At 46.9% G+C, this 24,719-nt stretch overlaps 1 protein-coding gene across 3 annotated transcripts in view; it reads left to right on the forward strand.

The window, feature by feature from the left end:
* The window catches only part of abca5 (ATP-binding cassette, sub-family A (ABC1), member 5), a 52,393-nt gene that overhangs the window by 1,402 nt on the left and 26,272 nt on the right, over positions 1-24,719 (forward strand). The window contains exons 3-13 of one of the 3 annotated variants that reach the window (XM_083994368.1): positions 207-242; positions 8,087-8,253; positions 10,004-10,190; positions 12,137-12,310; positions 15,202-15,299; positions 15,948-16,174; positions 16,272-16,413; positions 17,726-17,914; positions 18,368-18,515; positions 18,796-18,973; positions 19,242-19,300. In XM_083994368.1, the coding sequence (XP_083850494.1) occupies positions 207-242; positions 8,087-8,253; positions 10,004-10,190; positions 12,137-12,310; positions 15,202-15,299; positions 15,948-16,174; positions 16,272-16,413; positions 17,726-17,914; positions 18,368-18,515; positions 18,796-18,973; positions 19,242-19,300 (1,605 nt within the window). Of the gene's footprint in view, positions 1-206; positions 243-722; positions 864-8,086; positions 8,254-10,003; positions 10,191-12,136; positions 12,311-15,201; positions 15,300-15,947; positions 16,175-16,271; positions 16,414-17,725; positions 17,915-18,367; positions 18,516-18,795; positions 18,974-19,241; positions 19,301-24,719 lie in introns of those variants that run through there. The other 2 variants (XM_083994369.1, XM_083994370.1) reach the window with 2 other exon arrangements.

Consider the following 24,719-nt stretch of genomic DNA (forward strand, 5'->3'; position numbering starts at 1 on the left):
CCTTTTTGTGGTCTGGTGTTTCCTATTGTGGATTGTTTGAAGTGCAATTGTTGTGCACAAACTCTCAAGTATTTCACAATACCTGCACATGAACTATTACAGGATAAATGATAAGTTTAAACTTCACAATACTTGTGCAGGTAGTTCAGTAACTACAAATATCATCATTATATATATATTATATCGTCTTCTTCCGTGTCTTCTAGAATGGACTTTGACAGGCCAAGACAAAAAAAGTCACAGTAAGTACTTTTTGTGTGTTGTAAATTTTTCAAATCATATCTCCAATGTCATTGTTGTTTTTAAATTCATACCAGACACAAGTGACATTTTATCCTATTTGAATATATCTTCACCAAGTTAAGATGTTCTTTCGTAAAAAAAAAAAAAAAAGATTCTGTAACATAACATACGCTTTTAATTTGAAAAGAACAAAAACGGAAGTAGCTCTGTTGTTAACTTCGCCAAGTGCGACGAATACATTTTTTTAAATTATTTTTATTATGTTTACGTCGCATTGTGTTTATAATTTCACAACATCTCCTGAATCCGTAATACTTTTAATACTTCTTAGTTGTAACACACCGAGAACATTTTAAACCAGTCTGTCTGGCTGCTTTTTTATTTTTATTTTTTTTCTATGGCGCTTTTACCGTAATTACCAGAAAACAGCCGCGCAGGGTAAATTTGGGAGCGCGTTGGTTTTGCAGCTCAGTCCGACCGCAGTGTGAGCAGCTACCGGGGGGTCTCTCTCTCTGCTTCACTGGAGGATTTATTTAAATTTATCTGACACAAACCCTTCTGTAATGTTCAGACCGCTGAAGCACAAGCTGGGGAAAGATATGCCTTAATGTATTTCATACGTGAGTACATGAAATGGTTTTAATTTACATGAATCCACCAGAAATGTCGGCAGGTGTTTGTGTGTATGTGTTACGACGTGTGTTGTGTGTGTGTAGCAGCTTGCTAGCATGATTCCTTATGCACACACACACAGACACATATATACACACAACACACACACACAGACATATGTTAGCTCATTTAGAAACACACAACATGTTGAATTTCCGCGGGTGACAGTGTTATATTCAATGCACAGTCGGTGTCATAACGTAACAAAGCTACGCGGACGATAATAAAAAGCTGTTTGTAAATGTGAAGGAACAGTATTGTGAGCGTCAGTTTGCAGGCTAACGGTGGCTAAGCTACAGCCGAGAACCAACAGCACGTCAGGGTATTTATTTAGTTTTTATTAAGATACGTTTTATGACAAGCCAACCTGGCAACCCGGTGTTAATGCATCTGTCCACAGTCTATGGTCCACAGCAGCAGCAGAAGCAGTAATATAGGTGGTGGATGAGTCACTGAGCAGGGAGAAGCTGCAGGTCCGAGGTGTGTGTGTGTTGTGTTGTGTGTTGGTTGGTTTTCACAGCTGCTGTTTTAATTAATATCCAGTTGATCCTGTTCCTGCAGTGTGAAGTGTGTGTTTCACTGGAAAAACAGCTCCAAAACATCAGACAATCTGTGTTGTCTGAGCTGAATGTGCTACAGCATGATCATATTTCACTATAAATACAGTCTGACTCATTTTTTGGGGGGGATGCTTTTATTTATTATGTGAAAATCTAACTCTTAACCCATCACACTGGATGCACCTGCAGGGATTTAGACTTCTGCCCCTGAATGGAGGCATTTGTCCCCTAAAGTTTAAGATGGTGCAAGTAAATTTTGCATCTACGCTATTTGCACATGTGCAACTAGGAAAATTGTGGGTTTTTTAAACACTGATGAAACCAGGAAGTGGTGACTCAAAGTATCTGGTGTCTGTCATTGCAGCTGTCAGGTCAATGTGTGAAAAGGAAATGTCAATATTTGTGTGCACCTGTAAATTTTCGGCTTGCGCTCCTGAAATTTGAAGTTATCGGCCACTGTGCTGCTAGTAAAACGAAAGTTACAGTTGTAACTACGGTTCTATGAGTCCCGGATGACCGCCAGAGGCGGTGCTTTAAGCACTGGATAACTCCGCCCGCGCTAGCGCATGTCGAGTACGAATAACAACAATGTCACCTGTGACCCCTGCATGACCCCCGGGAGGCTATATCTTCCGGTGTCAGCAGGCAATCGGCTCCCAAATCTGCTCGTGAACGCGCGAGGATTCTGAGTGACAGAGCGCTCTGGCGGTCATCCGGGACTCATAGAACCGTAGTTACAACTGTAACTTTCGTTCTATTTCGTCCCTCCTGACCGCCAGAGGCGGTGCTTTAAGCACTGGATGACATATACCAACAGTGTCATGAAGAATCCCACAACCCACCTTACTGAAGAGAGGTCGAAGGCCCAGGGCAAAGGACCACGCCCAACGGGTGGGGAGCAGCAACATTAAGCCGGTAAAAGCGGTGGAAAGTACCCGGTGACGACCAAGAGGCTGCAGAACAGATGTCATCCAGGGGCACGCCCCTCAGGGCAGCCCAGGACGTGGAGACACCGCGTGTGGAGTGGCATCTGACCCCCGCCGGCAATGCCCGACCGTTGACCCTGTAAGCACAAGAGATGGTGTCCACAATCCAATGAGAAAGGCGCTGTTTGGAGAGGGCACAACCTCTGGTACGACCCCCATAACAAACAAACAACTGTTCCGTCTGCCGCACATGTGCAGTGGCACTGATATAGGCAGCCAGGGCCCGCACAGGACACAAAACACGCAACTCATCATCAGCCGCTGGGGGATCAAACCGCGCCAGGTGAATAGGGCGGTTGACATGGCCACGGGGCAGGGTTTTCGGCAGAAACGCAACATTAGGCCACAGGGTCACACTCGCACCCTCAGGCCCCCAACGCAGGCAGGACTCGCCAACAGACAAAGCCTGCAACTCCCCCACCCGCTTCGCTGAGGTGATAGCCAGAAGAAAGGCCGTCTTCAACGACAGCCACTTAAGGTCAGCCTGGGCGAGAGGTTCAAAGGGTGAAGAAGCCAGGGCCTTCAGCACCAGGGAGAGGTCCCACGCTGGAACCCTCGGGGACACCGTGGGCCGCAGCCTCGATGCCCCCCTCAGAAATAGAGACACCAACCGCTGGCACCCAACGGTAGCACTGTCAATGAGATCATGCTGCCCTGAAATGGCAGCCACATACACCCTCAAAGTGGAAGGTGCACGACCGTCGTCCAGGAGAGACTGAAGAAAGTCCAGCACGGTGGTCACTGGACAAGAAGTGGGGTCCTCCCCCCTGTCAGCACACCAGGCAGAGAACCTCCTCCACTTGCACTCATACTGGAGGCGGGTGGACGGTGCACGAGCATGCGAGATGGTTCGTCGGACAGGCTCAGTGCAACCGGTCAGAAGTGCGTCGGGCCCTGCAGCGGCCAAGCCCACAACTGGAGACGGCAGGGGTCGGGGTGCCAAATCCGGCCCCCTAGCTGGGACAGGAGATCCCTCCTCCCTGGGAGACGCCATGGCGAGCTGCAGCAGAGCTTCCGCAGCAGAGGAAACCAGGGCCTCCCTGGCCAGAATGGGGCCACCAGGAGGAGGCGATGTCCCCGAAGGAGGACCCGCTGCAGCGTCAGGAGGATCAGAGGCAGCGGTGGAAAGGCGTACAGGAAGACGCTGGGCCACTCGTGCCCCAAGGCATCCTGTCCCAGAGGACTGTCCTCCTCCGTCCAGGAAAACCATAGGGGACAATGGGTTGACGCCCTCGAGGCAAAGAGATCCACCTCCGCCCTGCCGAAAACGCCCCAGATCAGCTCGACCACCTCTGGGTGTAGCCTCCACTCCCCCGGCGGGGGCTTGCGCCGAGAAAGGAAATCCGCCACCTGATTCCGATCCCCCGGGAGCCACATCGCTCGCAAGCTCAACAGATGGGGCGTGGCCCATGTCAGCAGGCGCTGGGACACCTGCAACAGTCGCGCCGACTTGGTGCCCCCCTGATGGTTGATCTGGGAGACCACTGCCCTGTTGTCTGACCGAACCAGCACATGTTTCCCCTGCAGGTGCGGAAGAAAATGGCGGAGAGCCAGTTGGACAGCCCGCAGCTCCAACACATTGACGTGCTGCGTGCGGTCCCGAGGAGACCACCGTCCCTGGGCGGACCTGCCACGCCAGACTGCACCCCAGCCTAACTGGGATGCATCTGTTGCAACCGTCTCTCGGAAGGAAGGAAGGACCCCCAGAGGAGCGCCCCCCAGTAGGGACGCCCTGTCCCGCCATGGCGCCAGGGCGTGGACACACACCCGAGACACCCTGAGCAGCTTGTGCTTGTGAGACCTCGGGTCCAGGTGGAAGCTGTTCAGCCACATCTGAAGCGGACGCAGCAGCAGCAGGCCGGAAGGTATAGCAGTCGATGCGGCCGTCAGTTTGCCCAGGAGCTGCAGGAACTGAACGAAAGGCAGCCGCCTGCCCCTCTTGAAGAAAGGAAGGAGTCGGAGGATGTCGTCCACGCGTCTCTCCGACAGGTAGGCCTTCATGGCGACAGAGTCCAGAACCAGACCCAAATAGGCAGCCCGCTGAGTGGGAACCAGACAACTCTTTGCGACGTTGACCTTGAGGCCCAGTCGAGACACATGCAACAGTAGACGGTTGGTATCCCGCATCACCTGGGCCCGGGATGGCGCGCACACCAGCCAGTCGTCCAGATAAGGCAGGACCTTCATGCCCCCTGCCTGCAGAGGCGCCAAGGCCGCCGCAACACAGCGGGTAAACACCCTGGGGGACAGGGAGAGCCCAAAGGGGAGCACCCTGAATTGATAATGGTGGCCCTGGAAGGCAAACCTGAGGAAGGGCTGATGATGAGCCGCGATCGGGACATGAAAGTATGCATCTTTCAAATCTATGGTTGTGAACCACTCGCCGGGGCAGACCACACGCTGAACAACTGCTGTAGTCAGCATGTGGAACGGCAGAACTTTCAAATACCTGTTCAGGCCACGCAGGTCCAGGATGGGTCGCAGTCCGCCGTCCTTCTTGCTGACCAGGAAGTACGTGGAATAAAAACCCCCGGGATGAAGGAGGGGGTCCACCGGTAGGATGGCACCCTTGTCCAGGAGGGTGGACAGCTCCTGGGCCAGGGCTTGGGCCTTGGCCGGGTCGTCGATAGACGTGATCTTCACCCGGCCAAAGGCAGGGGGCCGGCGTCGGAATTGCAATTCGTACCCCTGGGTCAAGGTGGACACAACCCAGGGGTCCGGACAGCAGGCAGCCCAGTGACTGAGCTGCTGCTGGGAAAAGCATCCGACGACCGGCCCCGTGGCCCTAGCGCCGCTGCCCCCGGGCCCTGAAGGAACCGGAGGAACGGCGGTCGGGCTTAGAGGCCTGCTGCTGACGCGGCGAGCGGCGCACGGTGGCACGAAAGTCGCCTGTCGGCTTCCTGGTGTCCCGTCGCGACGGCCGCTGAGCAGCCTGGGGAGGCATCTGTGGAGGACGTGGAGGGGCAGACGGGAAAGCCCTCGGCCTGCTGGAGGTAGGCGTCCTCTTGTGGAGACCTGCCAGCCGCCTCCTGGTCTCACCCGCCTCAGCTGTGCGGTCCAAGGCCTCCAGGGCTGCGGAGCCAAACAACTCACCAGGCGCCGCCGGCACCCCACGAAGGACCCTGTGAGTCGCCTCCGTCAGGGGCGATTGGGCCAGCCAGACGTGACGGCGAGTGTGGACCAGAGTGGACATGAGCCGACCCAATTCCCTCGACTGGCAGGCAAAGGCCTGCAGGGAGGCGTCGCAGATGTCGCGGACGGAGTCGTCCACCTGGGCATCCTGCAGAGAAGTCGAGAGAGCCAAGAGGAAGTGGGACAGGGTGTTTCCCAGGCGGCCGATGCGCGCTGCTGTGGTGTAAGCCCTGCAGACATAATCATCAGTGACCTTACACTGGGCAGAAGGGCACCGGGGGTCAGGCTTCATTGCCTCATCCGGAGACACAATCAAGGCCGCAATCGCAGGCTCCACCGCTGGCATGTGGAGAAGGCCAACTGCCTCAGCACCCTCCATGGCAGCCAAGGCCCGCTCATCCGACCCCGGCCTGGTGAAGGCCGACGTGTCTGCCCAGCAAGAGTGCAGCTCCTTCAAAAAATCTGGAGAGTGTGGTACCACAGTCTTCGCCGGTGGGGGGTTGCGCCTGTAGAAAGCACTGGGAGCCTTACCCTCGGTAGGCGCATCAAGCTGCAGGCGTGCCAGGGCAGCCCGGATGATTGCCCCCATGGACGAATCCTCAGAGCCCCGCCGGGAACCCGAGGCCGAAGAATGCGAGGAGCCCGCCACCGTTGGAGTCGCCAACTCAACCTGCTCTGAATCATTAAACTGGCTGGATGAAGCTGCAATGGAGATGGCATCGTCCACTGGCAGCGGTGACCCCCGAGTAGCCGTAGCAGCAGCATGTGGCATCCTACCAGCAGGCTGCAGGCCAAGGAGAAGCGCCTTCATCTCCTCCATATCAGCCGCCAGACGGTCAACCTTTGAGGAGAGGTGGTCGTCCGTCTTCCTGCGCCGTTTCCCTGTGGGGACAGCACCCACGTCCCGTGAGGCAGGCCTCTTCTGTGCAGCATCCCGACAGGAATCCGCCCCCCCAGACTGGAATGAAGGCAGACAGGAGAGTGGATCCAGTTGGGCTAGCCTGGCCAGCCTTATCGACCTCGGCATAATGCTGCAATTTATACAGGCTTCATCGGTGATGGCCTCCCGCAGGTGATCCACACCAAGGCAGGACACACACCGGTCATGGCCATCCTCAGGCTCCAGGGACGCCATACAGCTGCCACAGGCGTGCGCCATCCGGAACCAGGTGGCAAAAAAACACAAAAAAGAGACAAGATGTGACGTCGCCGGGACGGAAACGCCAACACCTTGAAACACAAAGCCAAGTTGGGAGAGGGGGCAGGAACGCAACCTTCACCAACAAGGTAAGCAGTTTGTAACACAACTGAGCTAGAAGAGGGACTGGAACCCTACCTCAATAACACAGTTGAATCCTTCAATAATACTTTGAACACTAACAGAGAAACAGAAAAAAGAACAGTTAATAGCATTCAAAGCAGCACAACCTGCTAGCAACACAGCCCTCAGCAGCTGTGCGCAATGCTGGAAGGTGAGGGGCGGAAACGCCACCACCCAGCCAGCCACCTTTACAGAGCAGGTAAAGAACATACAACGTGCAAATCGCTGGCTACAGCCTCTGGGAGGACGAGCGTCAGCCCGTTACTCCCGCCACGGAGGCACGAGGCTGCACAAAGCCAGCAGCACGCCAGTAATAACTGTACCAGGCCAATTAAATGGCCATGCTATACTCACGTACACCTCGACGCGCGGTCGCGAGAAGAATGAAGGAGCCGATTGCCTGCTGACACCGGAAGATATAGCCTCCCGGGGGTCATGCAGGGGTCACAGGTGACATTGTTGTTATTCGTACTCGACATGCGCTAGCGCGGGCGGAGTTATCCAGTGCTTAAAGCACCGCCTCTGGCGGTCAGGAGGGACGAAATAGAACACTGTCAGTCTGCAGCCCATTGCTTATATAGAATAGACTTTGCTGATATATTTTTAAATATAACTATTGAACTAGATCTAACAGCAGCTGTGACTTGAACCGCAGCTGCTCAGAGCTGGATGAACCCGATGTGCTGTTGTTACCTCAGCTTTATCCATCTGACACTCACATTATGTAGTTTATAAATGCAAATGAAGGAAGTTTGAAAGAGGTTATTCCGGGGCAAGTGCATAGGCTGCTGTACTGAAGTGCATTAGTGCTCTCAGAGACAATTTATTGGACGTTTACTTAGTTGCTAATGTATCACTCCACTCATGAGCCATTATTACATTGCTGTGGAAAAGCCATCAAAGCTATTGAATCATAACGCCATCATAATTAGGGCGGCTGCATCATTATCCTTCAATGTGCTGCTGGTTATTTTCTCTGTGTTAAATGACCAACATGGTTTGTTTTTTTTTCACCCACCACAGCTCATGTGTTGCTTGATTTGATCTGACAGAAGCACAATATCCTGTTGTTTTACAGTAGAAAAGTATCAAATACAAAACGTTTAAAGGGACAAAACACCAGCTAATGAAGCCGAACCTGTGATTAATGTGAGTGTTTGTCTGCCCTGCAGCTGAGGCCAGCATTAGAGCGACTTCTCGACCACACGTCATCCAGATGAGGCATGCTGGGAGGATGCCGTCCATCTACAGGAAAGATGCTGGGGTCTGGCACCAGACGAGAAGTCTGCTCTACAAGAACCTGCTCATCAAGTGGAGGACCAAGCAGCAGAGTCTGCAGGTTAGGGATGGCACAATTACTTGTTGTTTTCACAATTAATCACGGTAATAAACACGACACAATTAATTGATCACAAAGATTCCTAAATACCGTCACTTTCTGAAAAAGATTATGTATGAACCGTGTCGGCAGATGAGCGCCAAAGTAAAATGCTCAGATACTGGACTGGTCCATTTACCTAATGTAACATTGGATTGGTAGGAATTATAAAAAAGTCTCACGTTAATGTGGATGAATCTACGTTACCACTTGTTAATGGTCCATTTTAGATAAATCTATGGTTTTGTCTCTATGGTTATTTTGTTATTATTAGTGGTGGTGGAAATGCTGGGCGAGCCGACCAGCGTTTCTTTACTTTCGGTTTCGTGGCGAGTCATGAGAATAACGCCGCCGAATCGCCGTTTCTGACTTTAATTCTTGATGAATGAAAACATGAGTCTGTCTTGCACCAGTCAAAGAATTTCATGGTGCCGCGGCTCATAAATGTAGTGAGAAAACACTTCGCTTTAACAAAACTCCTCGTTGTCCCTTTAATGCAGAATAATCGTAATGCCGTGATTATTTCTCTGACAATAATCGTACCAAAAAAATCTATAATCGTGACTTCCCTGCTGCAGGTGCTTTGAGTTTCTATTGTTGCTGTGTTGCAGTTTTTCTTTTTTCTATTTTATCCAGCAGACGTGTCCGTTGTTCTGTTGCTGTGTCAGTGATTTATTCAATTATAGAGCTTAATGTGTGGACCTGAGGTTACGCTGCTGGAAAATGGAGATCTACTGACTCCATAAAAGTAATTAGATGCCTTTTCTTAGTTGTTATTTGCTTACAGTTCAATACATTAAAGCAGTGAGTTAAACATGAGACCACTGATAGAGCACCGATGTGATCCATCCATTCGGACCGTGTCTGTGCAGCTCTCTCAGGTTTTATTCCAGGGAAACCTCAGCCGCAGCTAATGAGCCTCTCATGTGGTGGCGTTGTCACGTCTGTGACTCAGTTCACTTGTGGCTGCACAAATGCAACCTAGAAAAAAAACAAAAAGAAAAGGGCATCCAAACCCTCTGTCCTTGCTGAAGTGTTCCCCTTCACAGAATAACATTTGATTTTGGAATTAGATAAACAGGAAGGCTCGCTCCTCCTCCTCCTTTCCTTCTGCTCAGGCCATGCATTTTTCATTTGGCTTTAAGTTGCACTGATGCATTTTTAATGTCTCTTTGTATCAAAATTTCTTTCGAAGAGTTGCAGCCTCTCCTGAGCAGCAGTTAGCCACGTCCAGGGATTCCTTTAAGCTGCAGCAGCGTGAATAATTCCTCCTGTTAACCTCCTGCTGGAGATGCCGAGTGTTTGTCAACGGCTGTTTAAGTCTGATATAAATGTTTGTACTGAGGAGAAGAAGAGCTTGGGAGGACAAAGTGTTTACTAATTGAGATTATAGTTGTTTTGTGTGCTCAGATAAACTCTCATAAATCCACTAACTGGAGGCCTGGATCCTCTTCTTGATTTACCAGCTCTCAGTTTATTGCTTCAATTGAGTCGCTCAAGGTCAAGCTGCTGTAGCGTCTTTTTATTATTATTGGATTGAGAGGAGAGAAAAATGGTTCATGTGTTGTGACTGTCATTTGTCATGAGGTTTGATGAAGCCGTCGTCCTTGAAGAGGCCGTTGTAGTTCATCACCACCAGGAAATATGAGGAGGAGGAGGAGGAAGAAGCAGCAGCTGTTCAGCCTGTATCTTGTTGTGTGTGTCTGTGCAGGAGCTGTTCTTACCTCTGCTGCTGCTGGGTCTGCTGATCCTCATCAGCACCCTCAACCCCCACGTTTACTACGGAGGCATCAGCACCCTGGAGCTGGAGCGGGAGGAGCACTTCTTCAAGGGGCTGGGCTACACCCCCATCACCAACATCACCAACCACATCATGGAGGAGGTGGCCCAGGAGATGCGTAAGCAAGCGCCTGAGTTTTATCTGTTACAGAACACCAAGTCATTTTTTGCTACTTTTTGCCCGCTTGGTCTTGGTCTTTCTGTCTATTAATGCATATATAATCTCAACCTTTCCATGTACAGTCGAGTAATAAACATTTATTTTTTCAGGACAACCTTGGCTATCAAAATATGTATGCTGAAACGATCTCACATGAATGGATTAATAATTATATGAGTATAAAAACTAGACACAGAGATCAACAATGAATAAGCTTTTTCATTCTCAAATATGATTCTCTCAGGCCTTACTGTAGCTATCAGGAGTGCACTTATGGCGCGTTTCCACTACATGGTACCGGCTCGACTCGACTCGACTGGACTCGGCCTTTTTGCGTTTCCACTACGTAAAAGTACCTGGAATCTGGTACCCGGTACTATTTTTTTAGTACCTGCTCAGCCGTGGTTCCAAAACAGCTGAAGCGGTACTAAAATGTGACGTGTAAACATTGCGGACCGCTGATTGGTCAGAGAGTGGTCAGAGAGTCGTCACCGGTGGCCGCGGGTCATCAGATATCACCACATTTCAATAAATAAATGTTTTAAAATGAACAAACTATGCAAGTCTGGTCGCTTTTCCACTGTCGCTGCCCCCCCGCCCCTCCCCGTCTGGCCATGTGGGTTTGTTGACAACGAAGCCGGCGAAAAATCAATACGGAGCGGTGGATAACTTTATATAACACATAGGATGTTACGATGTGTATATGAAGTCTTAACTGTCAAAAACAAAGGCTTACAGTTACGGAGCGTGTTTGTGTGGCGGTGCAGCAGAGAGGAGAGGAGAGCTCAGCTGGGACACCGGGGGGCTGCGGCCAGGTAACGGATGTTACAAGGTTGGTTTTCAGCCGTGAGAGGCCAGGTGAAGGCAGAGAGCCTCCGCTCTCACTCGTAACAAGTCACAAGTCATGTAGTTAACTATCAAATTACTCCGGAGCTTTTTAATTAAGGTAAAAATGTGGCATAACCACGGGGAAAATCCTGTTTATAGTTTCGTTTTATTTTGTTAAGCGCCGCCGGTCGCTATGACGACCGGCTACTCTAAAGCCGGTACTATCCTGTAATGGAAACGCTCTCTAGAATAGTATCTGGTACCCGAGCCGAGCCGAGTCGAGTCGAGCCGAGCCGAGCCGGTACCATGTAGTGGAAACGCGCCTTTAGCATAAGAACGTGCACATTTCATACAGTGCATGAAGCTAAGCTTGTGTAGGCTACGTTTCCATGTGCAAAGGTTGTGTGTAAATGTTTATTTTTCTTTATTTTGGCCATGGGGGATTATTATTCCTTTGTTTTTGACACGGGCATAGAACTATCTTACTTCATGTTGATCTTTGGCTGCTCCTGATTGGATGTTACCATCATCAAAACAAAAGAAGAAGAAATCGGAGCATCTGATTGGTCGAGAGACCGACCGGAAGTCGTCATTGTTTACGTCAGGCCTCAAAATAGAGGCCCGGTAATATAATTTACACGTCTTTATCATAAAACGTAACAAATAATCACATTATCACGGAGTTATCACATTGGATTTACTTTACAAAGTTCCCGCAAAAAACGCCGCACTTAACGGCTGGATTGAAAATCTTCTCGAAAGGTTATAATTGCTCCGAGCCCACGATAGATCGCCCAAAGAGTTTGATAAAAGCTTTTGATAACAATTTTCCCCAATAAATTTCGTTGTGTGGTTTCCGAGATACTCTGAAAAGTACCGACGCTGCCGCGTGGGGGCACCAACGCCCCAGCGGAGCGTTAAGTGTTAAATTCAACCCTGAGCTGAGTTTTTCTTTCTTGGATGTTTAATCATACTGTTTCTCCTCCTCCTCCTCCTCCTCCTCCTCCTCCTCCTCCTCCTCCTCCTCCTCCTCCTCCTCCTCCTCCTCCTCCTCGTGTTGTTGTGTTGTTGTTTCAGACATGCAGGACCGTCTGGAGATGTTTGCCAGCGAGGAGGATCTGGAGAACGCCAGTCTGTACGAGCCGTCCAGCTACGTCGGTGTTGTGTTCATGGACAACGCCGCCATGTCGTACAGACTTCGCTTCCCCTACAACCAGCTGCCGCTGCCCAGCGACTACACAGAGTCTATTGGTAAAACCTACATTTTATTAGATTATAGTACGATACTTCACCCAAAATCCATAATTCACCAGTTTTCTACTCACCGTCATGCCAAGGAAGGAAAAAAGATGGGATAAAGAGTTAAAGTAGAAGAAGGCGTAAAAGTAAAACTGAGAAAACTAAAATGAGGCAAAAGTGACGGTTAATCCTACTGAAAGTCGGATGGAAAACTAAACCAACTAAAGCAGTAAGGGAACATGAAGACTGGGAATAAAAATGATAGGAAACAAAAGGAAAACAATAAGAAGAAAACCAAGTCTGTAAAAGTGATTTAAAAAAAAATACAACCCTTAAAGGGATACTTCACCCAAAATCGATAATTCACCAATCTTCTACTCACCGTAGCTCCCAGTGGCTCTGTTGATGTTTGTGCACATGCACGAGATTTGCTGCAAGATGTTGGTTCGTCATTGTAAACCATTGGATGTATGATGTAGTAATAATAATAATAATACATTTTATTTGTAAGCGCTTTTACAGATGCATATAGGCACTTTACACTTTAAAAATTATAAAATAGAGCAATGTAAACACGGAAGAACATTTGTGAGATTTGCTGGGAGCTACTGCTACAACAAGGCTAAAAACAGAGATCAAATTAATTTTTTCTGAACAACTTTTCCATGTGGCGGCTTCAGGAGTCAGGACACTTGGGTCAGTACAGACGAGCAGTATGGAGGTATCTGGATGTTTCATAGTGTGTGTTTTGGACCATTTAAAAGTGAACTCTATCCTTCCTTAGCATGAGATGATTGGTGAAATATGATTTTGGGTGAAGTATCCCTTTACCCGGTGTGTTATAATCGACCTTGCTGACTCCTGACTGGAGCGTTTTAAGGACTCGGCGAGGGCGTTACATGAACTCAGTGATGGATTTCCTGCGTGAATCACCGTCCCCGTGGCGTCATGGTGAAAACGCACCAAGGCTGATGATGCGTCCGTCCTTTAGCAAAAACACAAAGCACAACGGCCTTTTTCAAACTCCTCTGCACTGCAGAGAGATGAGATGAGGCTGAGCCGAGAGCCGAGCGCCTATCACAAAGAAAAACATCTGCAGCACTCCCATTAATCAGACCCTTGATAACAACGGCGGTTTTTCCTCCCGACCAGAACGGATGAACAACATCTCCACCGTTTGCACAACCTCAAACTGGGTCAGCAATAACAAACAGAAGAGCACAATCTTTCTTAACAACGGTGGAAAGGCTGAGACAGAGAGAGAGAGAGAGAGACAGGGAGAAATATGTGAATGTTCTTAAAGGGCTAATCCAAAAAAAAAAAAAAAAAATCCAGATTTACAGCTCGTTGTTAATCTGTGGAAAATCCAGGCTCTTGCTTTTCCCTGATCCTGATCCTGATCCTCCTGAGAGGATCTGTAAGGAATCACATCCCGATCAGACGTCAGTGAGCGGGTGAAGGGAGGGATAGGAGGGAGGTTTGGGAGTTTTAAACTTAATCCACGGAGATAAACACAACGACCAAAGAGCTTTTCAGAAATAATGCCATTAATAGGGTTTAATTAATTTATCGGTTAAAGGGATAGTTCACCCAAAATTCAAATTTTACTCATTATCTACTACTCCCCCTCATGTGGACTAAGGGCTGGGAGAAGTTTCAGAGTCCTCCGTGGCTTCTCTGAGTTACAGCGGGGCTCCGTGCAGCACTGCATGTCCATATGACGGTTGAGAATGGAGCTCACTTTTCTTTGTCCAAAAAGACACACCAAAAAACATCCAAATACCTCCATGCTGCTCGTATGTAATGTCCCTCTTGTCCGAAAAAAATTAAATAAGTCTATATTTTAAGCTTGTTTGTAGCGGAAGCTCCCAGCTTAAAATATAGACTTATTTAATTTTTTTCGGAACAATTTCTCATGTTGGGGCTTCAATACAAGAGGGACATTACAGACGAGCACTATGGAGGTATTTGGATGTTTTTTGGTGTGTCTTTTTGGACGAAGAAAAGTGAGCTCCGTTCGCAGCCGCCATATGGACATGCAGTGCTGCACAGAGCCCCACTGTGACTCAGAGAAGCCACGGAGGACTCTGAAACTTCTCCCAGCCCTTAGTCCACATGAGGGGGAGGAGATAACTTCAGATAACTTCATACAGTTCAGTGAACAGAAGAAACCTGCTGTGACCATGAGGCTTTGTCTTTAAAACAGCTCCAGTTCTCCTCCAACACACATGCACACAGTTTTTCCAGGTTATTGACTTGCAGGTTGTTGAAGCATCTTCTTCTGTCTCTTCATGTAATCCCAGTCTGACTCTATAACGTTGAGACCAGGACTCTGTGGGGGGGCTGCTGCACCATCTGCTGCAGGACTCACTCTGCTTCTTGTTGTTATTTTTGACTCTCGCTGTAATTCTTTGGGTGGTTGTCCTGCTGCAGAATAAATGTGCGTCCTCTCTGATGGTGCTGCATAATGGATAATAGGGCTGAGCCTGGGACGATATGCTTTTCTCCCGATTCGATTCTTCTACGATTATTTGGATGCCGATTCGATTTAAATTGCGATTCTACGGTATTGCCGATTCTCTCGATTTTTAGTCTTTAGCATTTTTAACATTTATCTGCACACAAACACTGTAGGAGCCTATAAATGAACATACTCCATTATAAAGTGAACTTAAACCCTTTTCAAAACCTGTACTCTCTGTATGTAAAAAAGGCGAAAAAATGCACATTGCACAATATAAAAAAAAGATATTGCGATATTTATGTGAATCCATTTTTTCTCCCACCCCTAATGGATAAGAATCTAAATGTCTGACGTGACTAAAACATTTGCACCGTTCTGTATGTGATGTAGATGTGATATAGAGCTGATGCTGTCTGTCTCTGTGCTCCTTCTCCTCCAGCCAGCTGCTTCACCAGCTCAGTGAACTGCAGAGCAGCTAATTACTGGTACTCCGGCTTCATCCGCCTCCAGTCTCTGATCGATGCCGCCATCATCCAGGTGAGACGCCTGGGAAATTAGCGCAATGTCCTTTAAGAGGTTTTCTGTCTGAGTAATAATTGTGTGTGTGTTTTTCTTTAATCATTAAAAGGATAGTTCAACATTTTTAGCAAATTGCCCCATTGCCATAATCCCTATAGTCATAGCAGTAGGTTTGTTACCTTTAATTGTCGGTGCAAGCTGTTTTTAGAACGGCGGAGCAGAGCCGTGAGCTGCTCAGAGCTACGCTACGGAGGCTCATTATGGGATTTCTTGGTTTCCCTCATCAAACTCATCAAATACACAATCCAACAACTCCACAACGCTCTGGTGGACAAGTTGTGAGCTGCACATTCACCACGCTATGAGATAATAACACAACGTTACCAGACAGAGTTGTTTTAGAGGGAAATTCATGCAAAACCTCTGATGCACGTTGCCTTCAGGGACAGTTTTTCATCAAGCAGACTCTGTATTTCCCTCCGTAGCGTAGCTCTGAGCAGCTCACGGCTCTGCTCCGCCGTTCTAAAAATAGCTTGCACCGACAATTAAAGGTAACGAACCTACTGCTATGACTACAGGGATTATGGCAATGGGCCAATTTGTCCAAAATGTTGAACTATCCCTTTAAGTTTAAAACAACCTGTGTGGTCTGGTTGTTGTGCTCAGATGCAGACAAAGCGCTCGGTGTGGAGTGAGATGGACCTGAAGGTGGTGATGATGGGTCAGCCCGGGTCGGTGGAGGTGCAGAAGTTCCCTCACGCCCTCATCTCCATCTACCTGGTCCTGGCCTTCACGCCCTTCGTCACCTTCCTCATCGTCAACGTGGCGGCGGAGAAGGAGCATCGCCTCAAAGACACCATGACCATGATGGGACTGTACGACTCGGCCTTCTGGTAAAAAAAACAAAAACAAACTTTAAACAGGAAGTGTGTCTCTGTAGCTGCAGGTGTGTGTGTCTGCATGAACATAATGTTTTGTGTTGATCCTCAGGTTGTCATGGGGACTGCTGTACGCCGCACTCGTCACCATGATGTCCATCCTGATGTCCATCATCGCCACCTACACGGCGCTTTTTCCCAACAGCGACTTCTTTGTCATTTTCTCCCTCATCTTCCTTTATGGGATTTCATCTGTGAGTAGAGTACAGCAGCAGAAACGTCCTCTCTTCATCCGTTTGTCTTTGGCTGTGTCCGAAATCACCCCCTACTCGCTATATAGTGACCATGCCATTTTGTAGTTCTGTCCGAATGTTTAGTGATTATTGATGTTCACTATATACTGTAGTGACTGAATCTATCCCACAATTCACCGCGAAATGTAGTGAACATCCGATGGTCACTAACCGGAGCGAGATATCCCATCATGCATTGCGGTCACGGATCGCCGTTACCACAGCGGCCCAGAGCGACCGGTGTAGCTACCAAATAAATGAAGTAGTGACCGGTGTAGCTACCAAATAAATGCAAGTAGCGACCGGTGTAGCTACCAAATAAATGAAGTAGTGACCGGTGTAGCTACCAAATAAATGAAGTAGTGACAGGTGTAGCTACCAAATAAATGCAAGTAGCGACCGGTGTAGCTACCAAATAAATGCAGTAGTGACCGGTGTAGCTACCAAATAAATTAAGTAGTGACCGGTGTAGCTACCAAATAAATGAAGTAGTGATCGGTGTAGCTACCAAATAAATGCAAGTAGTGACCGGTGTAGCTACCAAATAAATGCAAGTAGTGACCGGTGTAGCTACCAAATAAATGCAAGTAGTGACCGGTGTAGCTACCAAATAAATGCAAGTAGTGACCGGTGTAGCTACCAAATAAATGCAGTAGTGCAGCAGCCTCTCAATAAATGTGTCCAGGCTGCCAGAGTTGTCCGGTCGCGGTTTCCACTGACTCCCAAAACAAACGTCAGAGCAAATTTCTTAACAAACGTTAGAAAACTAACCACAGACTCTGGATAGCGAGGCTAATTTCTGTTAGCCCATCTATGGTGTTTTACATTATACGTTAGCATTAAGCTAGCGGACTTTATGCTTAGTTGTGACACGTTGTTGTGAACGTTGTTTCAAACTATGTGGGTTTGATTGAACATCTTTATGGTTAAATTATTACCGCTTAATATATTGCTTTACTCCTCTTTTTATGTTGGTACCTATACACCCGTAGGTCTATGCTAGTTACACCGGCCGTTACCATGGCTGTATCCATGGTACCTACGCCGGCCGTTACGATCGCGGTCGAAACGTTTTAATTACGCGACATAATACGTCATTAACTGTGCGGCGGAGTAGTGTCCGAAAGTGTTTGACCAGTGAGTCACTATATTGAATTCACTATATAGTGAGTAGGGAGGAGGGGATGAGTGAGTGATTTCGGACACAACCATAGTTTCCTCTCATGCACTCATCATCATCTCTTTCTTTCCTCCTCCTCCTACTCCTCCTCAGATCTTCTTCTCCTTCATGCTGACTCCGTTGTTTAAGAAGCCTAAGTTTGCCAGCACCGTGGGCTCCATGCTGACGGTGGTGTTCGGCTGCCTGTCGCTCTTCACCGTGCTGATGAAGGACTTCCCTCAGCCGCTGGTCTGGCTGCTCTGCCTGCTCTCGCCCAGCGCCTTCTCCATCGGCATCGCCCAGGTAACACACAACGCTCACCTGGAGGAAAAATCCATTCAATAGTTCAAGTCAAACAGCCCCAACCAAGTATTTAGGTGGTGAAAGGTAATTTTCAGAGGGCCAACATTTTTAATTGGTCTTTTGTAATTCAAATTTTTTGAGATACTGAATTTTATGTCTTCATCTAATGTGAAGCCATAATCATTGCAATTTACCCTTTTTTGGCCTTCTGATTGTCTGCTGATCTAAGGTTGGGATGAACCATATGAAACTAGATAGGTAAACAGCAATTTTTTGGGCAAAAACTACTTTTTAATTTTTCAATATGGTTAAAATGTGCCTGGGGTTCCTGCAATAGCGACTCACGACGTATTCCCGGAGTCATTTCTATCCCATTCCCCAAACCCAAGACATAAACAAACATACTTATGTGTAATATACATATACATATTACTTTAACCTTCAATCCGTCAGGTGGTTTACCTGGAGGCTCAGGGAGACGGGGCTGTGTTTTCCTCGCTGGCCAACGGCCCCCACCCTCTCTATGTGCCGCTCATCATGCTGGTGCTCGACTGCGTCCTCTACCTCCTGTTGGCCATCTACCTGGACCAGGTGCTGCCCGGTGAGTCAACACACACACACACACACACACACACACACACTGTATCCCTGCATGTTTTGAAATTGTTGGATTGTGTATTAGTTTGATGAGGGAAACCAAGAAATCCCATGAGCCTCCGTAGCGTAGCTCTGAGCAGCTCACGGCTCTGCTCCGCTGTTCTAAAAATAGCTTGCACCGACAATTAAAGGTAACAAACCTACTGCTATGACTATAGGAATTATGGCAATGGGCCAATTTGCTAAAAATGTTGAACTATCCCCTTTAATCTCAATCTGTGCAGGTGAGTTTGGGATGAGGCGGTCCTTGGTTTACTTCCTGAAACCGTCCTATTGGTCCAAACGCACAAAGCGCTACGTCGAGGTGAGCTCGGTGTACGACGCCGAGGTGAACGGAGCGCCGGGAGGAGACGAGTCCGTGGAGCCGGTTTCTCCCGAGTTCAGAGGGAAAGAAGCCATCCGGTAAAAGTCTCAGCATCTATTGTTGTAGCTTATTTCTGTGCACAAGGATATCTGTTTATATCTGTTCAGAGGATGAGTGGTTTGGTTTGAAGGAGTCTCTGGCTCAGTTTGAAGCTCTGTTGTTGGTCCGGTGCCAAGCGTCGCTGCTCCGCGGGGACCAGCCTGTAACCTGAGAGCTGCTCCTCGCTCTGACACTCATGCTGTGTTTACACTTCTCTCTCATCTCCCTCTCTCTCTCATATCTCTCCTTCATCGCTCGTCCGCACAGCATCAACAACATCCGCAAAGTTTACAAGGAGAAGGACAGCGTGGTGGAGGCTCTGAGAGGTGAGGCCTCAACGTTACTCTAACATGTCAGGGCTATTCAAGTACAAATTTTCATTTTCAGCAGCTTGTGCCTTTAATCTACTGTAACACAAATTATGTATATCGAAAAACAAGTAGTATTTATTTATTGTTTCTCTTTAAAAATTGGCACATCAAAAAGTGCATAAAACAACAAAACAAGCTTCAACTAAACAGAAACTGAGGTTGTAGTGGCAATACTTAACTCCACTTTTGAAATAAAGAATAAACATCCTGATCGTATCTAAACCCAGGCACAAATCAAAGTGCATACAAAAACAAAAACATGCCCAGTATTAAGCAATAACACTGCTTCCCTTATGAATAACTGGTCACAGTTTCTGAAGGCTCGTGGTTCACTTTTTTCTGCATTTCTTATGGCATTTTTTTTTGAGAAATTTTTACCACCTTTTTTTATTATAATAATTTTTTTTTTTAGAAATGTTTACCAGTGTCTTATAGAATTTTTTTAAACTTTTTTTTTGAGAAATTTTACCACTCTTGTCTAGAATTATTATTATTATTATTATTATTTTTTTTTTATAAATCTTACCACTTTTTCTAGAATTTAAATTTTATTTTATTTTTTTTATTTTTTTTTTTAGAAATTTGCTCACTTTTTTTTTGTAGAATTTTTTTTTTTAGAAATGTTTAGGGAGTCACGTGATGTCGTCACCCTGAGCAGTCGACCGTTGCTGAGCTCCCGCTGCTACTGAGCTATATGTCACTATTAACCTCATTTTAAAAAATTACAACCTTACAAAAACTTACTTAAAAGCAACCAGACAACACGCCGAACACAAAAAGCCTCCGAACCCGCGGTAAATATGTCTGCTGAGGAACCAGAACCGAACCAGACCGCGGCAGCTAGCGAGGATGCTAACGTTACACCTGCTGTGGACAACGAAGCCCTTGCTATGGAAATATCACAATATGTCGCTGAGAGAATATCAACGATGATGGAGAAGAAGTTTGGAGATCTCTCAGCCACATTGGAAAATATTACTACACGACTGGAGTCCAACACAAAACGTATCATCGAAGCTGAGTGTCGCGTTTCGGACGTGGAGGACAACATGTCGGCCATGGAGTCCAGGCTGAAGGGACTGGAGACTAAAGTGTGCGCCCTGACTGAGAGGAGCATTGATATTGAGGGACGCAGCCGCAGGGACAACATTTTAATCTTCAACCTCAAAGAAAACGCGGAGGGCCGACAGCCGGTTACGTTCTTTGAGAAATGGCTGCCTACACTGCTGAACCTGGAGACCAAGCGGGGCATCGTTAAAATTGACCGTGCCCACAGGTCCCTCGGCCCGCCAAAGCCCAACCGGCCCCGCGCAGTGATTATCAAGTTGCACAACCCCAGGGATAAGATGAGGATTCTCGCCGCGGCCAGGGAGAAAGGACCGCTGACACATGAGGGACAGCCCATATTCATCCGACAAGATCTGGCTAGTGGAGTCAAGGAAATGAGACGTGCGTTTAACGGAGTGTGCCAACGACTTATTGACATGAACATACGGTTTTCCATGCGCTTCCCCGCTACCCTGAGTTTCTCCCACGGAGGAAAAAGTCACTCTTTTCACTCACCGAAGGATGCGCTTGCCTACGTGGACGGGCTGAGCTGAGCTAGAGGTGATGTAAAAATACGCGTGTTTTGCTCATTGCAGACATGGTCAGATCTTTCATAATTTGTGAGAAGGTGTGTTAGATAAACTTTGTGTGGTTAAGTTAATTCTTAGCTGTTTTTGTTTTGTTTTTTTTCCTCTCACATTATGCTGCAATTCACTACAATTAACGTTGATGGAGGGCTCAAGCTGGTTGCTAAAATATAACCATGTTAGTTTGTATGGTTGTGATCTTCTTAACTCGTGGTGAGCGGGGGAGTGGAGAAGACTTTCTTTTTCTTTTCTCTTTTTTTTTCTCTCTCAGTGATGTTTTTGCTCGGTTTCACGTGCTCCGCTAGTTGTTCAACGCGCCACACTATTGGCCCATTCCGGGATAGTGGGTGGTGGGGGGGTTGGGGAGGGGGGGTGTTCTGGGGATTCTTTAACTGGGTGATTGCTGGGATTTCATCGTTTGGGGATGAATACTTTGTTCATGATGTTCCGTCATGTTTATTTACTTATGCCATCATATATCTGAAGCCTTCCATAAGATATTTCATGGAGCTGTCCATTTCTCAGACTGTTTGTGGTAAAAACACTGAGCCCCTCTGCCCTGTCACAAAGCTCTGTGCTAGATTACTCAACATTTTACTTCTTATTTCTATTATGCTATGAGTGATCTCAAAATAGTTTCCCTTAATGTTAAGGGATTCAATAATGTCATTAAAAGGCAAAAGATCCTTGCTTTTCTGAAAAAGGAGAAAACACAAATAGCCTTACTGTCTGAAACTCACTTAAACGATTTGGAACATCTCAAATTAAGGAGGTCCTGGGTGGGCCAAGTGTTTTACTCGTCCTACAACACAAATAGCAGAGGTGTAGCCATATTGATCCACCGTAGTCTCCCGTTTACCTTAGAGAAAACCATAAAAGATAATGATGGTCGTTATATCCTTATCTCAGGCTATCTTTACGGGGAACAGATACTCATTGGTTGCATATATGGCCCAAATTCATACGACTCTGCCTTTTTCCCTAAGCTCTTATCTGAGGTCTCATCAGTATCAACCCCATATGTTGTATTAGGGGGCGACTTCAATTGTGTGCCTGACCCAAGCCTTGACCAGTCCCCACCTAAACCTAGCCCAATCCCTCGGAAGAGCCTCAGACTAAAAGAGTTCTGCCATGATTTAGAACTGTTTGACACTTGGAGAATGACCAATCCCAGGGAGAGAGATTTCACCTTTTTTTCCAATCCCCATCAGACATTTTCAAGAATCGATTTTTTCCTGTCATCCAGAGTGGTTTTGGATAGGGTAAAGGAGTGCTCAATTGGCATATGCTCACTCTCTGACCACTCTCATGTAAGTTTGAGCATTTGTCCTCCTTATACTGACCCCTCCTCTCGCCACTGGAGGATGAACCCCTCGCTACTGAGCAGTCCTCCATTCATTGATTATATTACCAAACAGTGGAATGTTTTTATTGCGACTAATAAGACTCCCGATGTTAGTCCATCTCTGCTATGGGAAACGGCTAAAGCCTATCTTAGGGGGAGCATTATATCATATACCACAGCTCAGAAAAAGGCTGCTATGAAGGAACAACTTAGCTTAGAAAATACAATACAGCAGCTGGAGGTACAATTTAAAAGTACACCCTCTAAATTTCTGTCTAAAAAATTGGAAGCAGCTCGTTCGGCCCTAAACCAACTGCTAACTAAAAAGGCTGAGTCAGCCATTTTTTTTGCAAAGCATAGGCTCTATGAGTCAGGAAACAAACCTGGCCGTCTTTTAGCAAGATTGGCAAGAGGTAGAACGGAGTCAAACACGATACCATCACTGCTGGATGACAATCAGGTTAGACACTACAAAACCAAAGACATCAATAAAATAATGAGGCAATTTTATCAGAAGCTTTATTCATCTGAATGTGAGTTTTCTGAGGAGAGGAGGAAGGAGTTTCTCGATAAAGTGTCCCTCCCATCCCTGTCAGAGGAAGAAAAAGAAAAATTAACGGCACCAGTGACTGAGAAGGAGGTCCGTGCAGCCATAGCATCCCTTAAGGGTGGAAAGGCACCAGGACCTGATGGGTTCTGTCCGGAGTTCTACAAGAAATTGACTCACCTGATAGCCGGACCACTTACTGACATGTATCTGGATTCCTTTGGGATTGGTCACCTCCCCCCAACGCTTAATCTAGCAAACATTACACTTATCCTTATGAAAGATAAGCCCCCTGATATCTGTGGCTCATTTAGGCCCATTAGCCTTATTAATGTGGATAGTAAGTTGCTATCAAAATTGCTTGCAACAAGACTGGAAAAACTCTTGCCCTCTCTAATAAATACAGACCAAACCGGATTTATACAGAATAGGCTCTCCCTCACAAATGTGAGGAGACTGCTGAACATCATACAGTACTCAAGTAAAGAAAATCATAGAGGACTTGCTGTATCTTTAGACGCTGAAAAGGCGTTCGATAGGGTAGAGTGGGAATACTTATTCGACGCCCTTGGGAGGTTTGGGTTGGGGGGGGGTTTTCTTAAATGGGTTAAGATACTCTACAACTCTCCACAGGCCCGTATTGTAACTAATGGCACACAGTCGTCGCCTTTCCCACTGCGTAGGGGGACGAGACAGGGTTGCCCCCTGTCTCCGTTGCTCTTTGCGCTAGCACTTGAGCCCCTAGCGGAGGCTATTAGACAACACAAAGACGTACATGGGATGACGTTAGGAGGGACAACCCATAAAATTGCACTCTATGCTGATGACATCTTGTTGTTCCTGACAAAACCTGACATATCAATCCCAACTATTCTCTCAATTATCCAGGAGTTCAGCTCATTCTCAGGCTACAAGATCAACTATGGCAAATCAGAGGCTATGCCATTGGGCAGTCCGACTGACCTGGCTTCACTTGCTAACTGCCCCTTTAAATTGTCCCCCACAGGCTTCACCTACCTTGGGATAAAAGTCTCACCAGACCTGACTGAGCTATGGAAGCTTAACTTTTCTCCCATAGTAACTAAAATAAAGAAGGACCTGGATAGATGGCACGACCTCCCTATATCTTTTATGGGGCGTATTAGTTTAATTAAAATGAACGTATTCCCCAGGTTATTATATCCTAGGGCTGGGCGATATGGACCAAAAGTCATATCCCGATATATTTTGTCTGAATATCGATATACGATATATATCCCGATATTTTTCCGCAAAGTGAGAGCAAATGTTCAGTCAAAGTTAAAGCCAAATATGACAAGTCACAGGTAGTTTTATTGAAACTGGCTATTTCACTGAACAGTTGCAAAATCAAATGAATAAATAATAAACAGGTTTCTTCATCTGGTTCATGAATAAATGTTCAGTTGCTCAAATAACAAAATATAAACATAAATACTGCCTGACAAGAGTACCTTTTTTGAAAACAAAGTAATGGAGTAATGGATTTTAGAAGGCGTGATTCCATAAGGCCTCTTCTAAGATCAATGTTAAAAGTTGGCTGGAAATTTGAAAATATTGTCATTATCATGTATAATTTATTATAAGACATTTCTGTAACATAAACACCAGCTATAGCAGAGTCTTATAGAAAGGCACTCTTGAAATAATAAAAAAAAAAACTATCAATTGTCTGCACTAAAAACTAAAAAACAACAACTGCCTTGTGTCTCTGTTATTTCTCAGAGATTTTTTTTTTTTAACCTGGAGTCACGTGACGTGCCCCACGTCTTTTCCGGTCAGTCGTCATGGAAACGTCACGTGACACTCACGGACCCACGGTTTGGACCA

Source organism: Trachurus trachurus (genome assembly GCF_905171665.1).
Source record: "Trachurus trachurus genome assembly, chromosome: 19".
Taxonomy (NCBI): domain Eukaryota; kingdom Metazoa; phylum Chordata; class Actinopteri; order Carangiformes; family Carangidae; genus Trachurus; species Trachurus trachurus.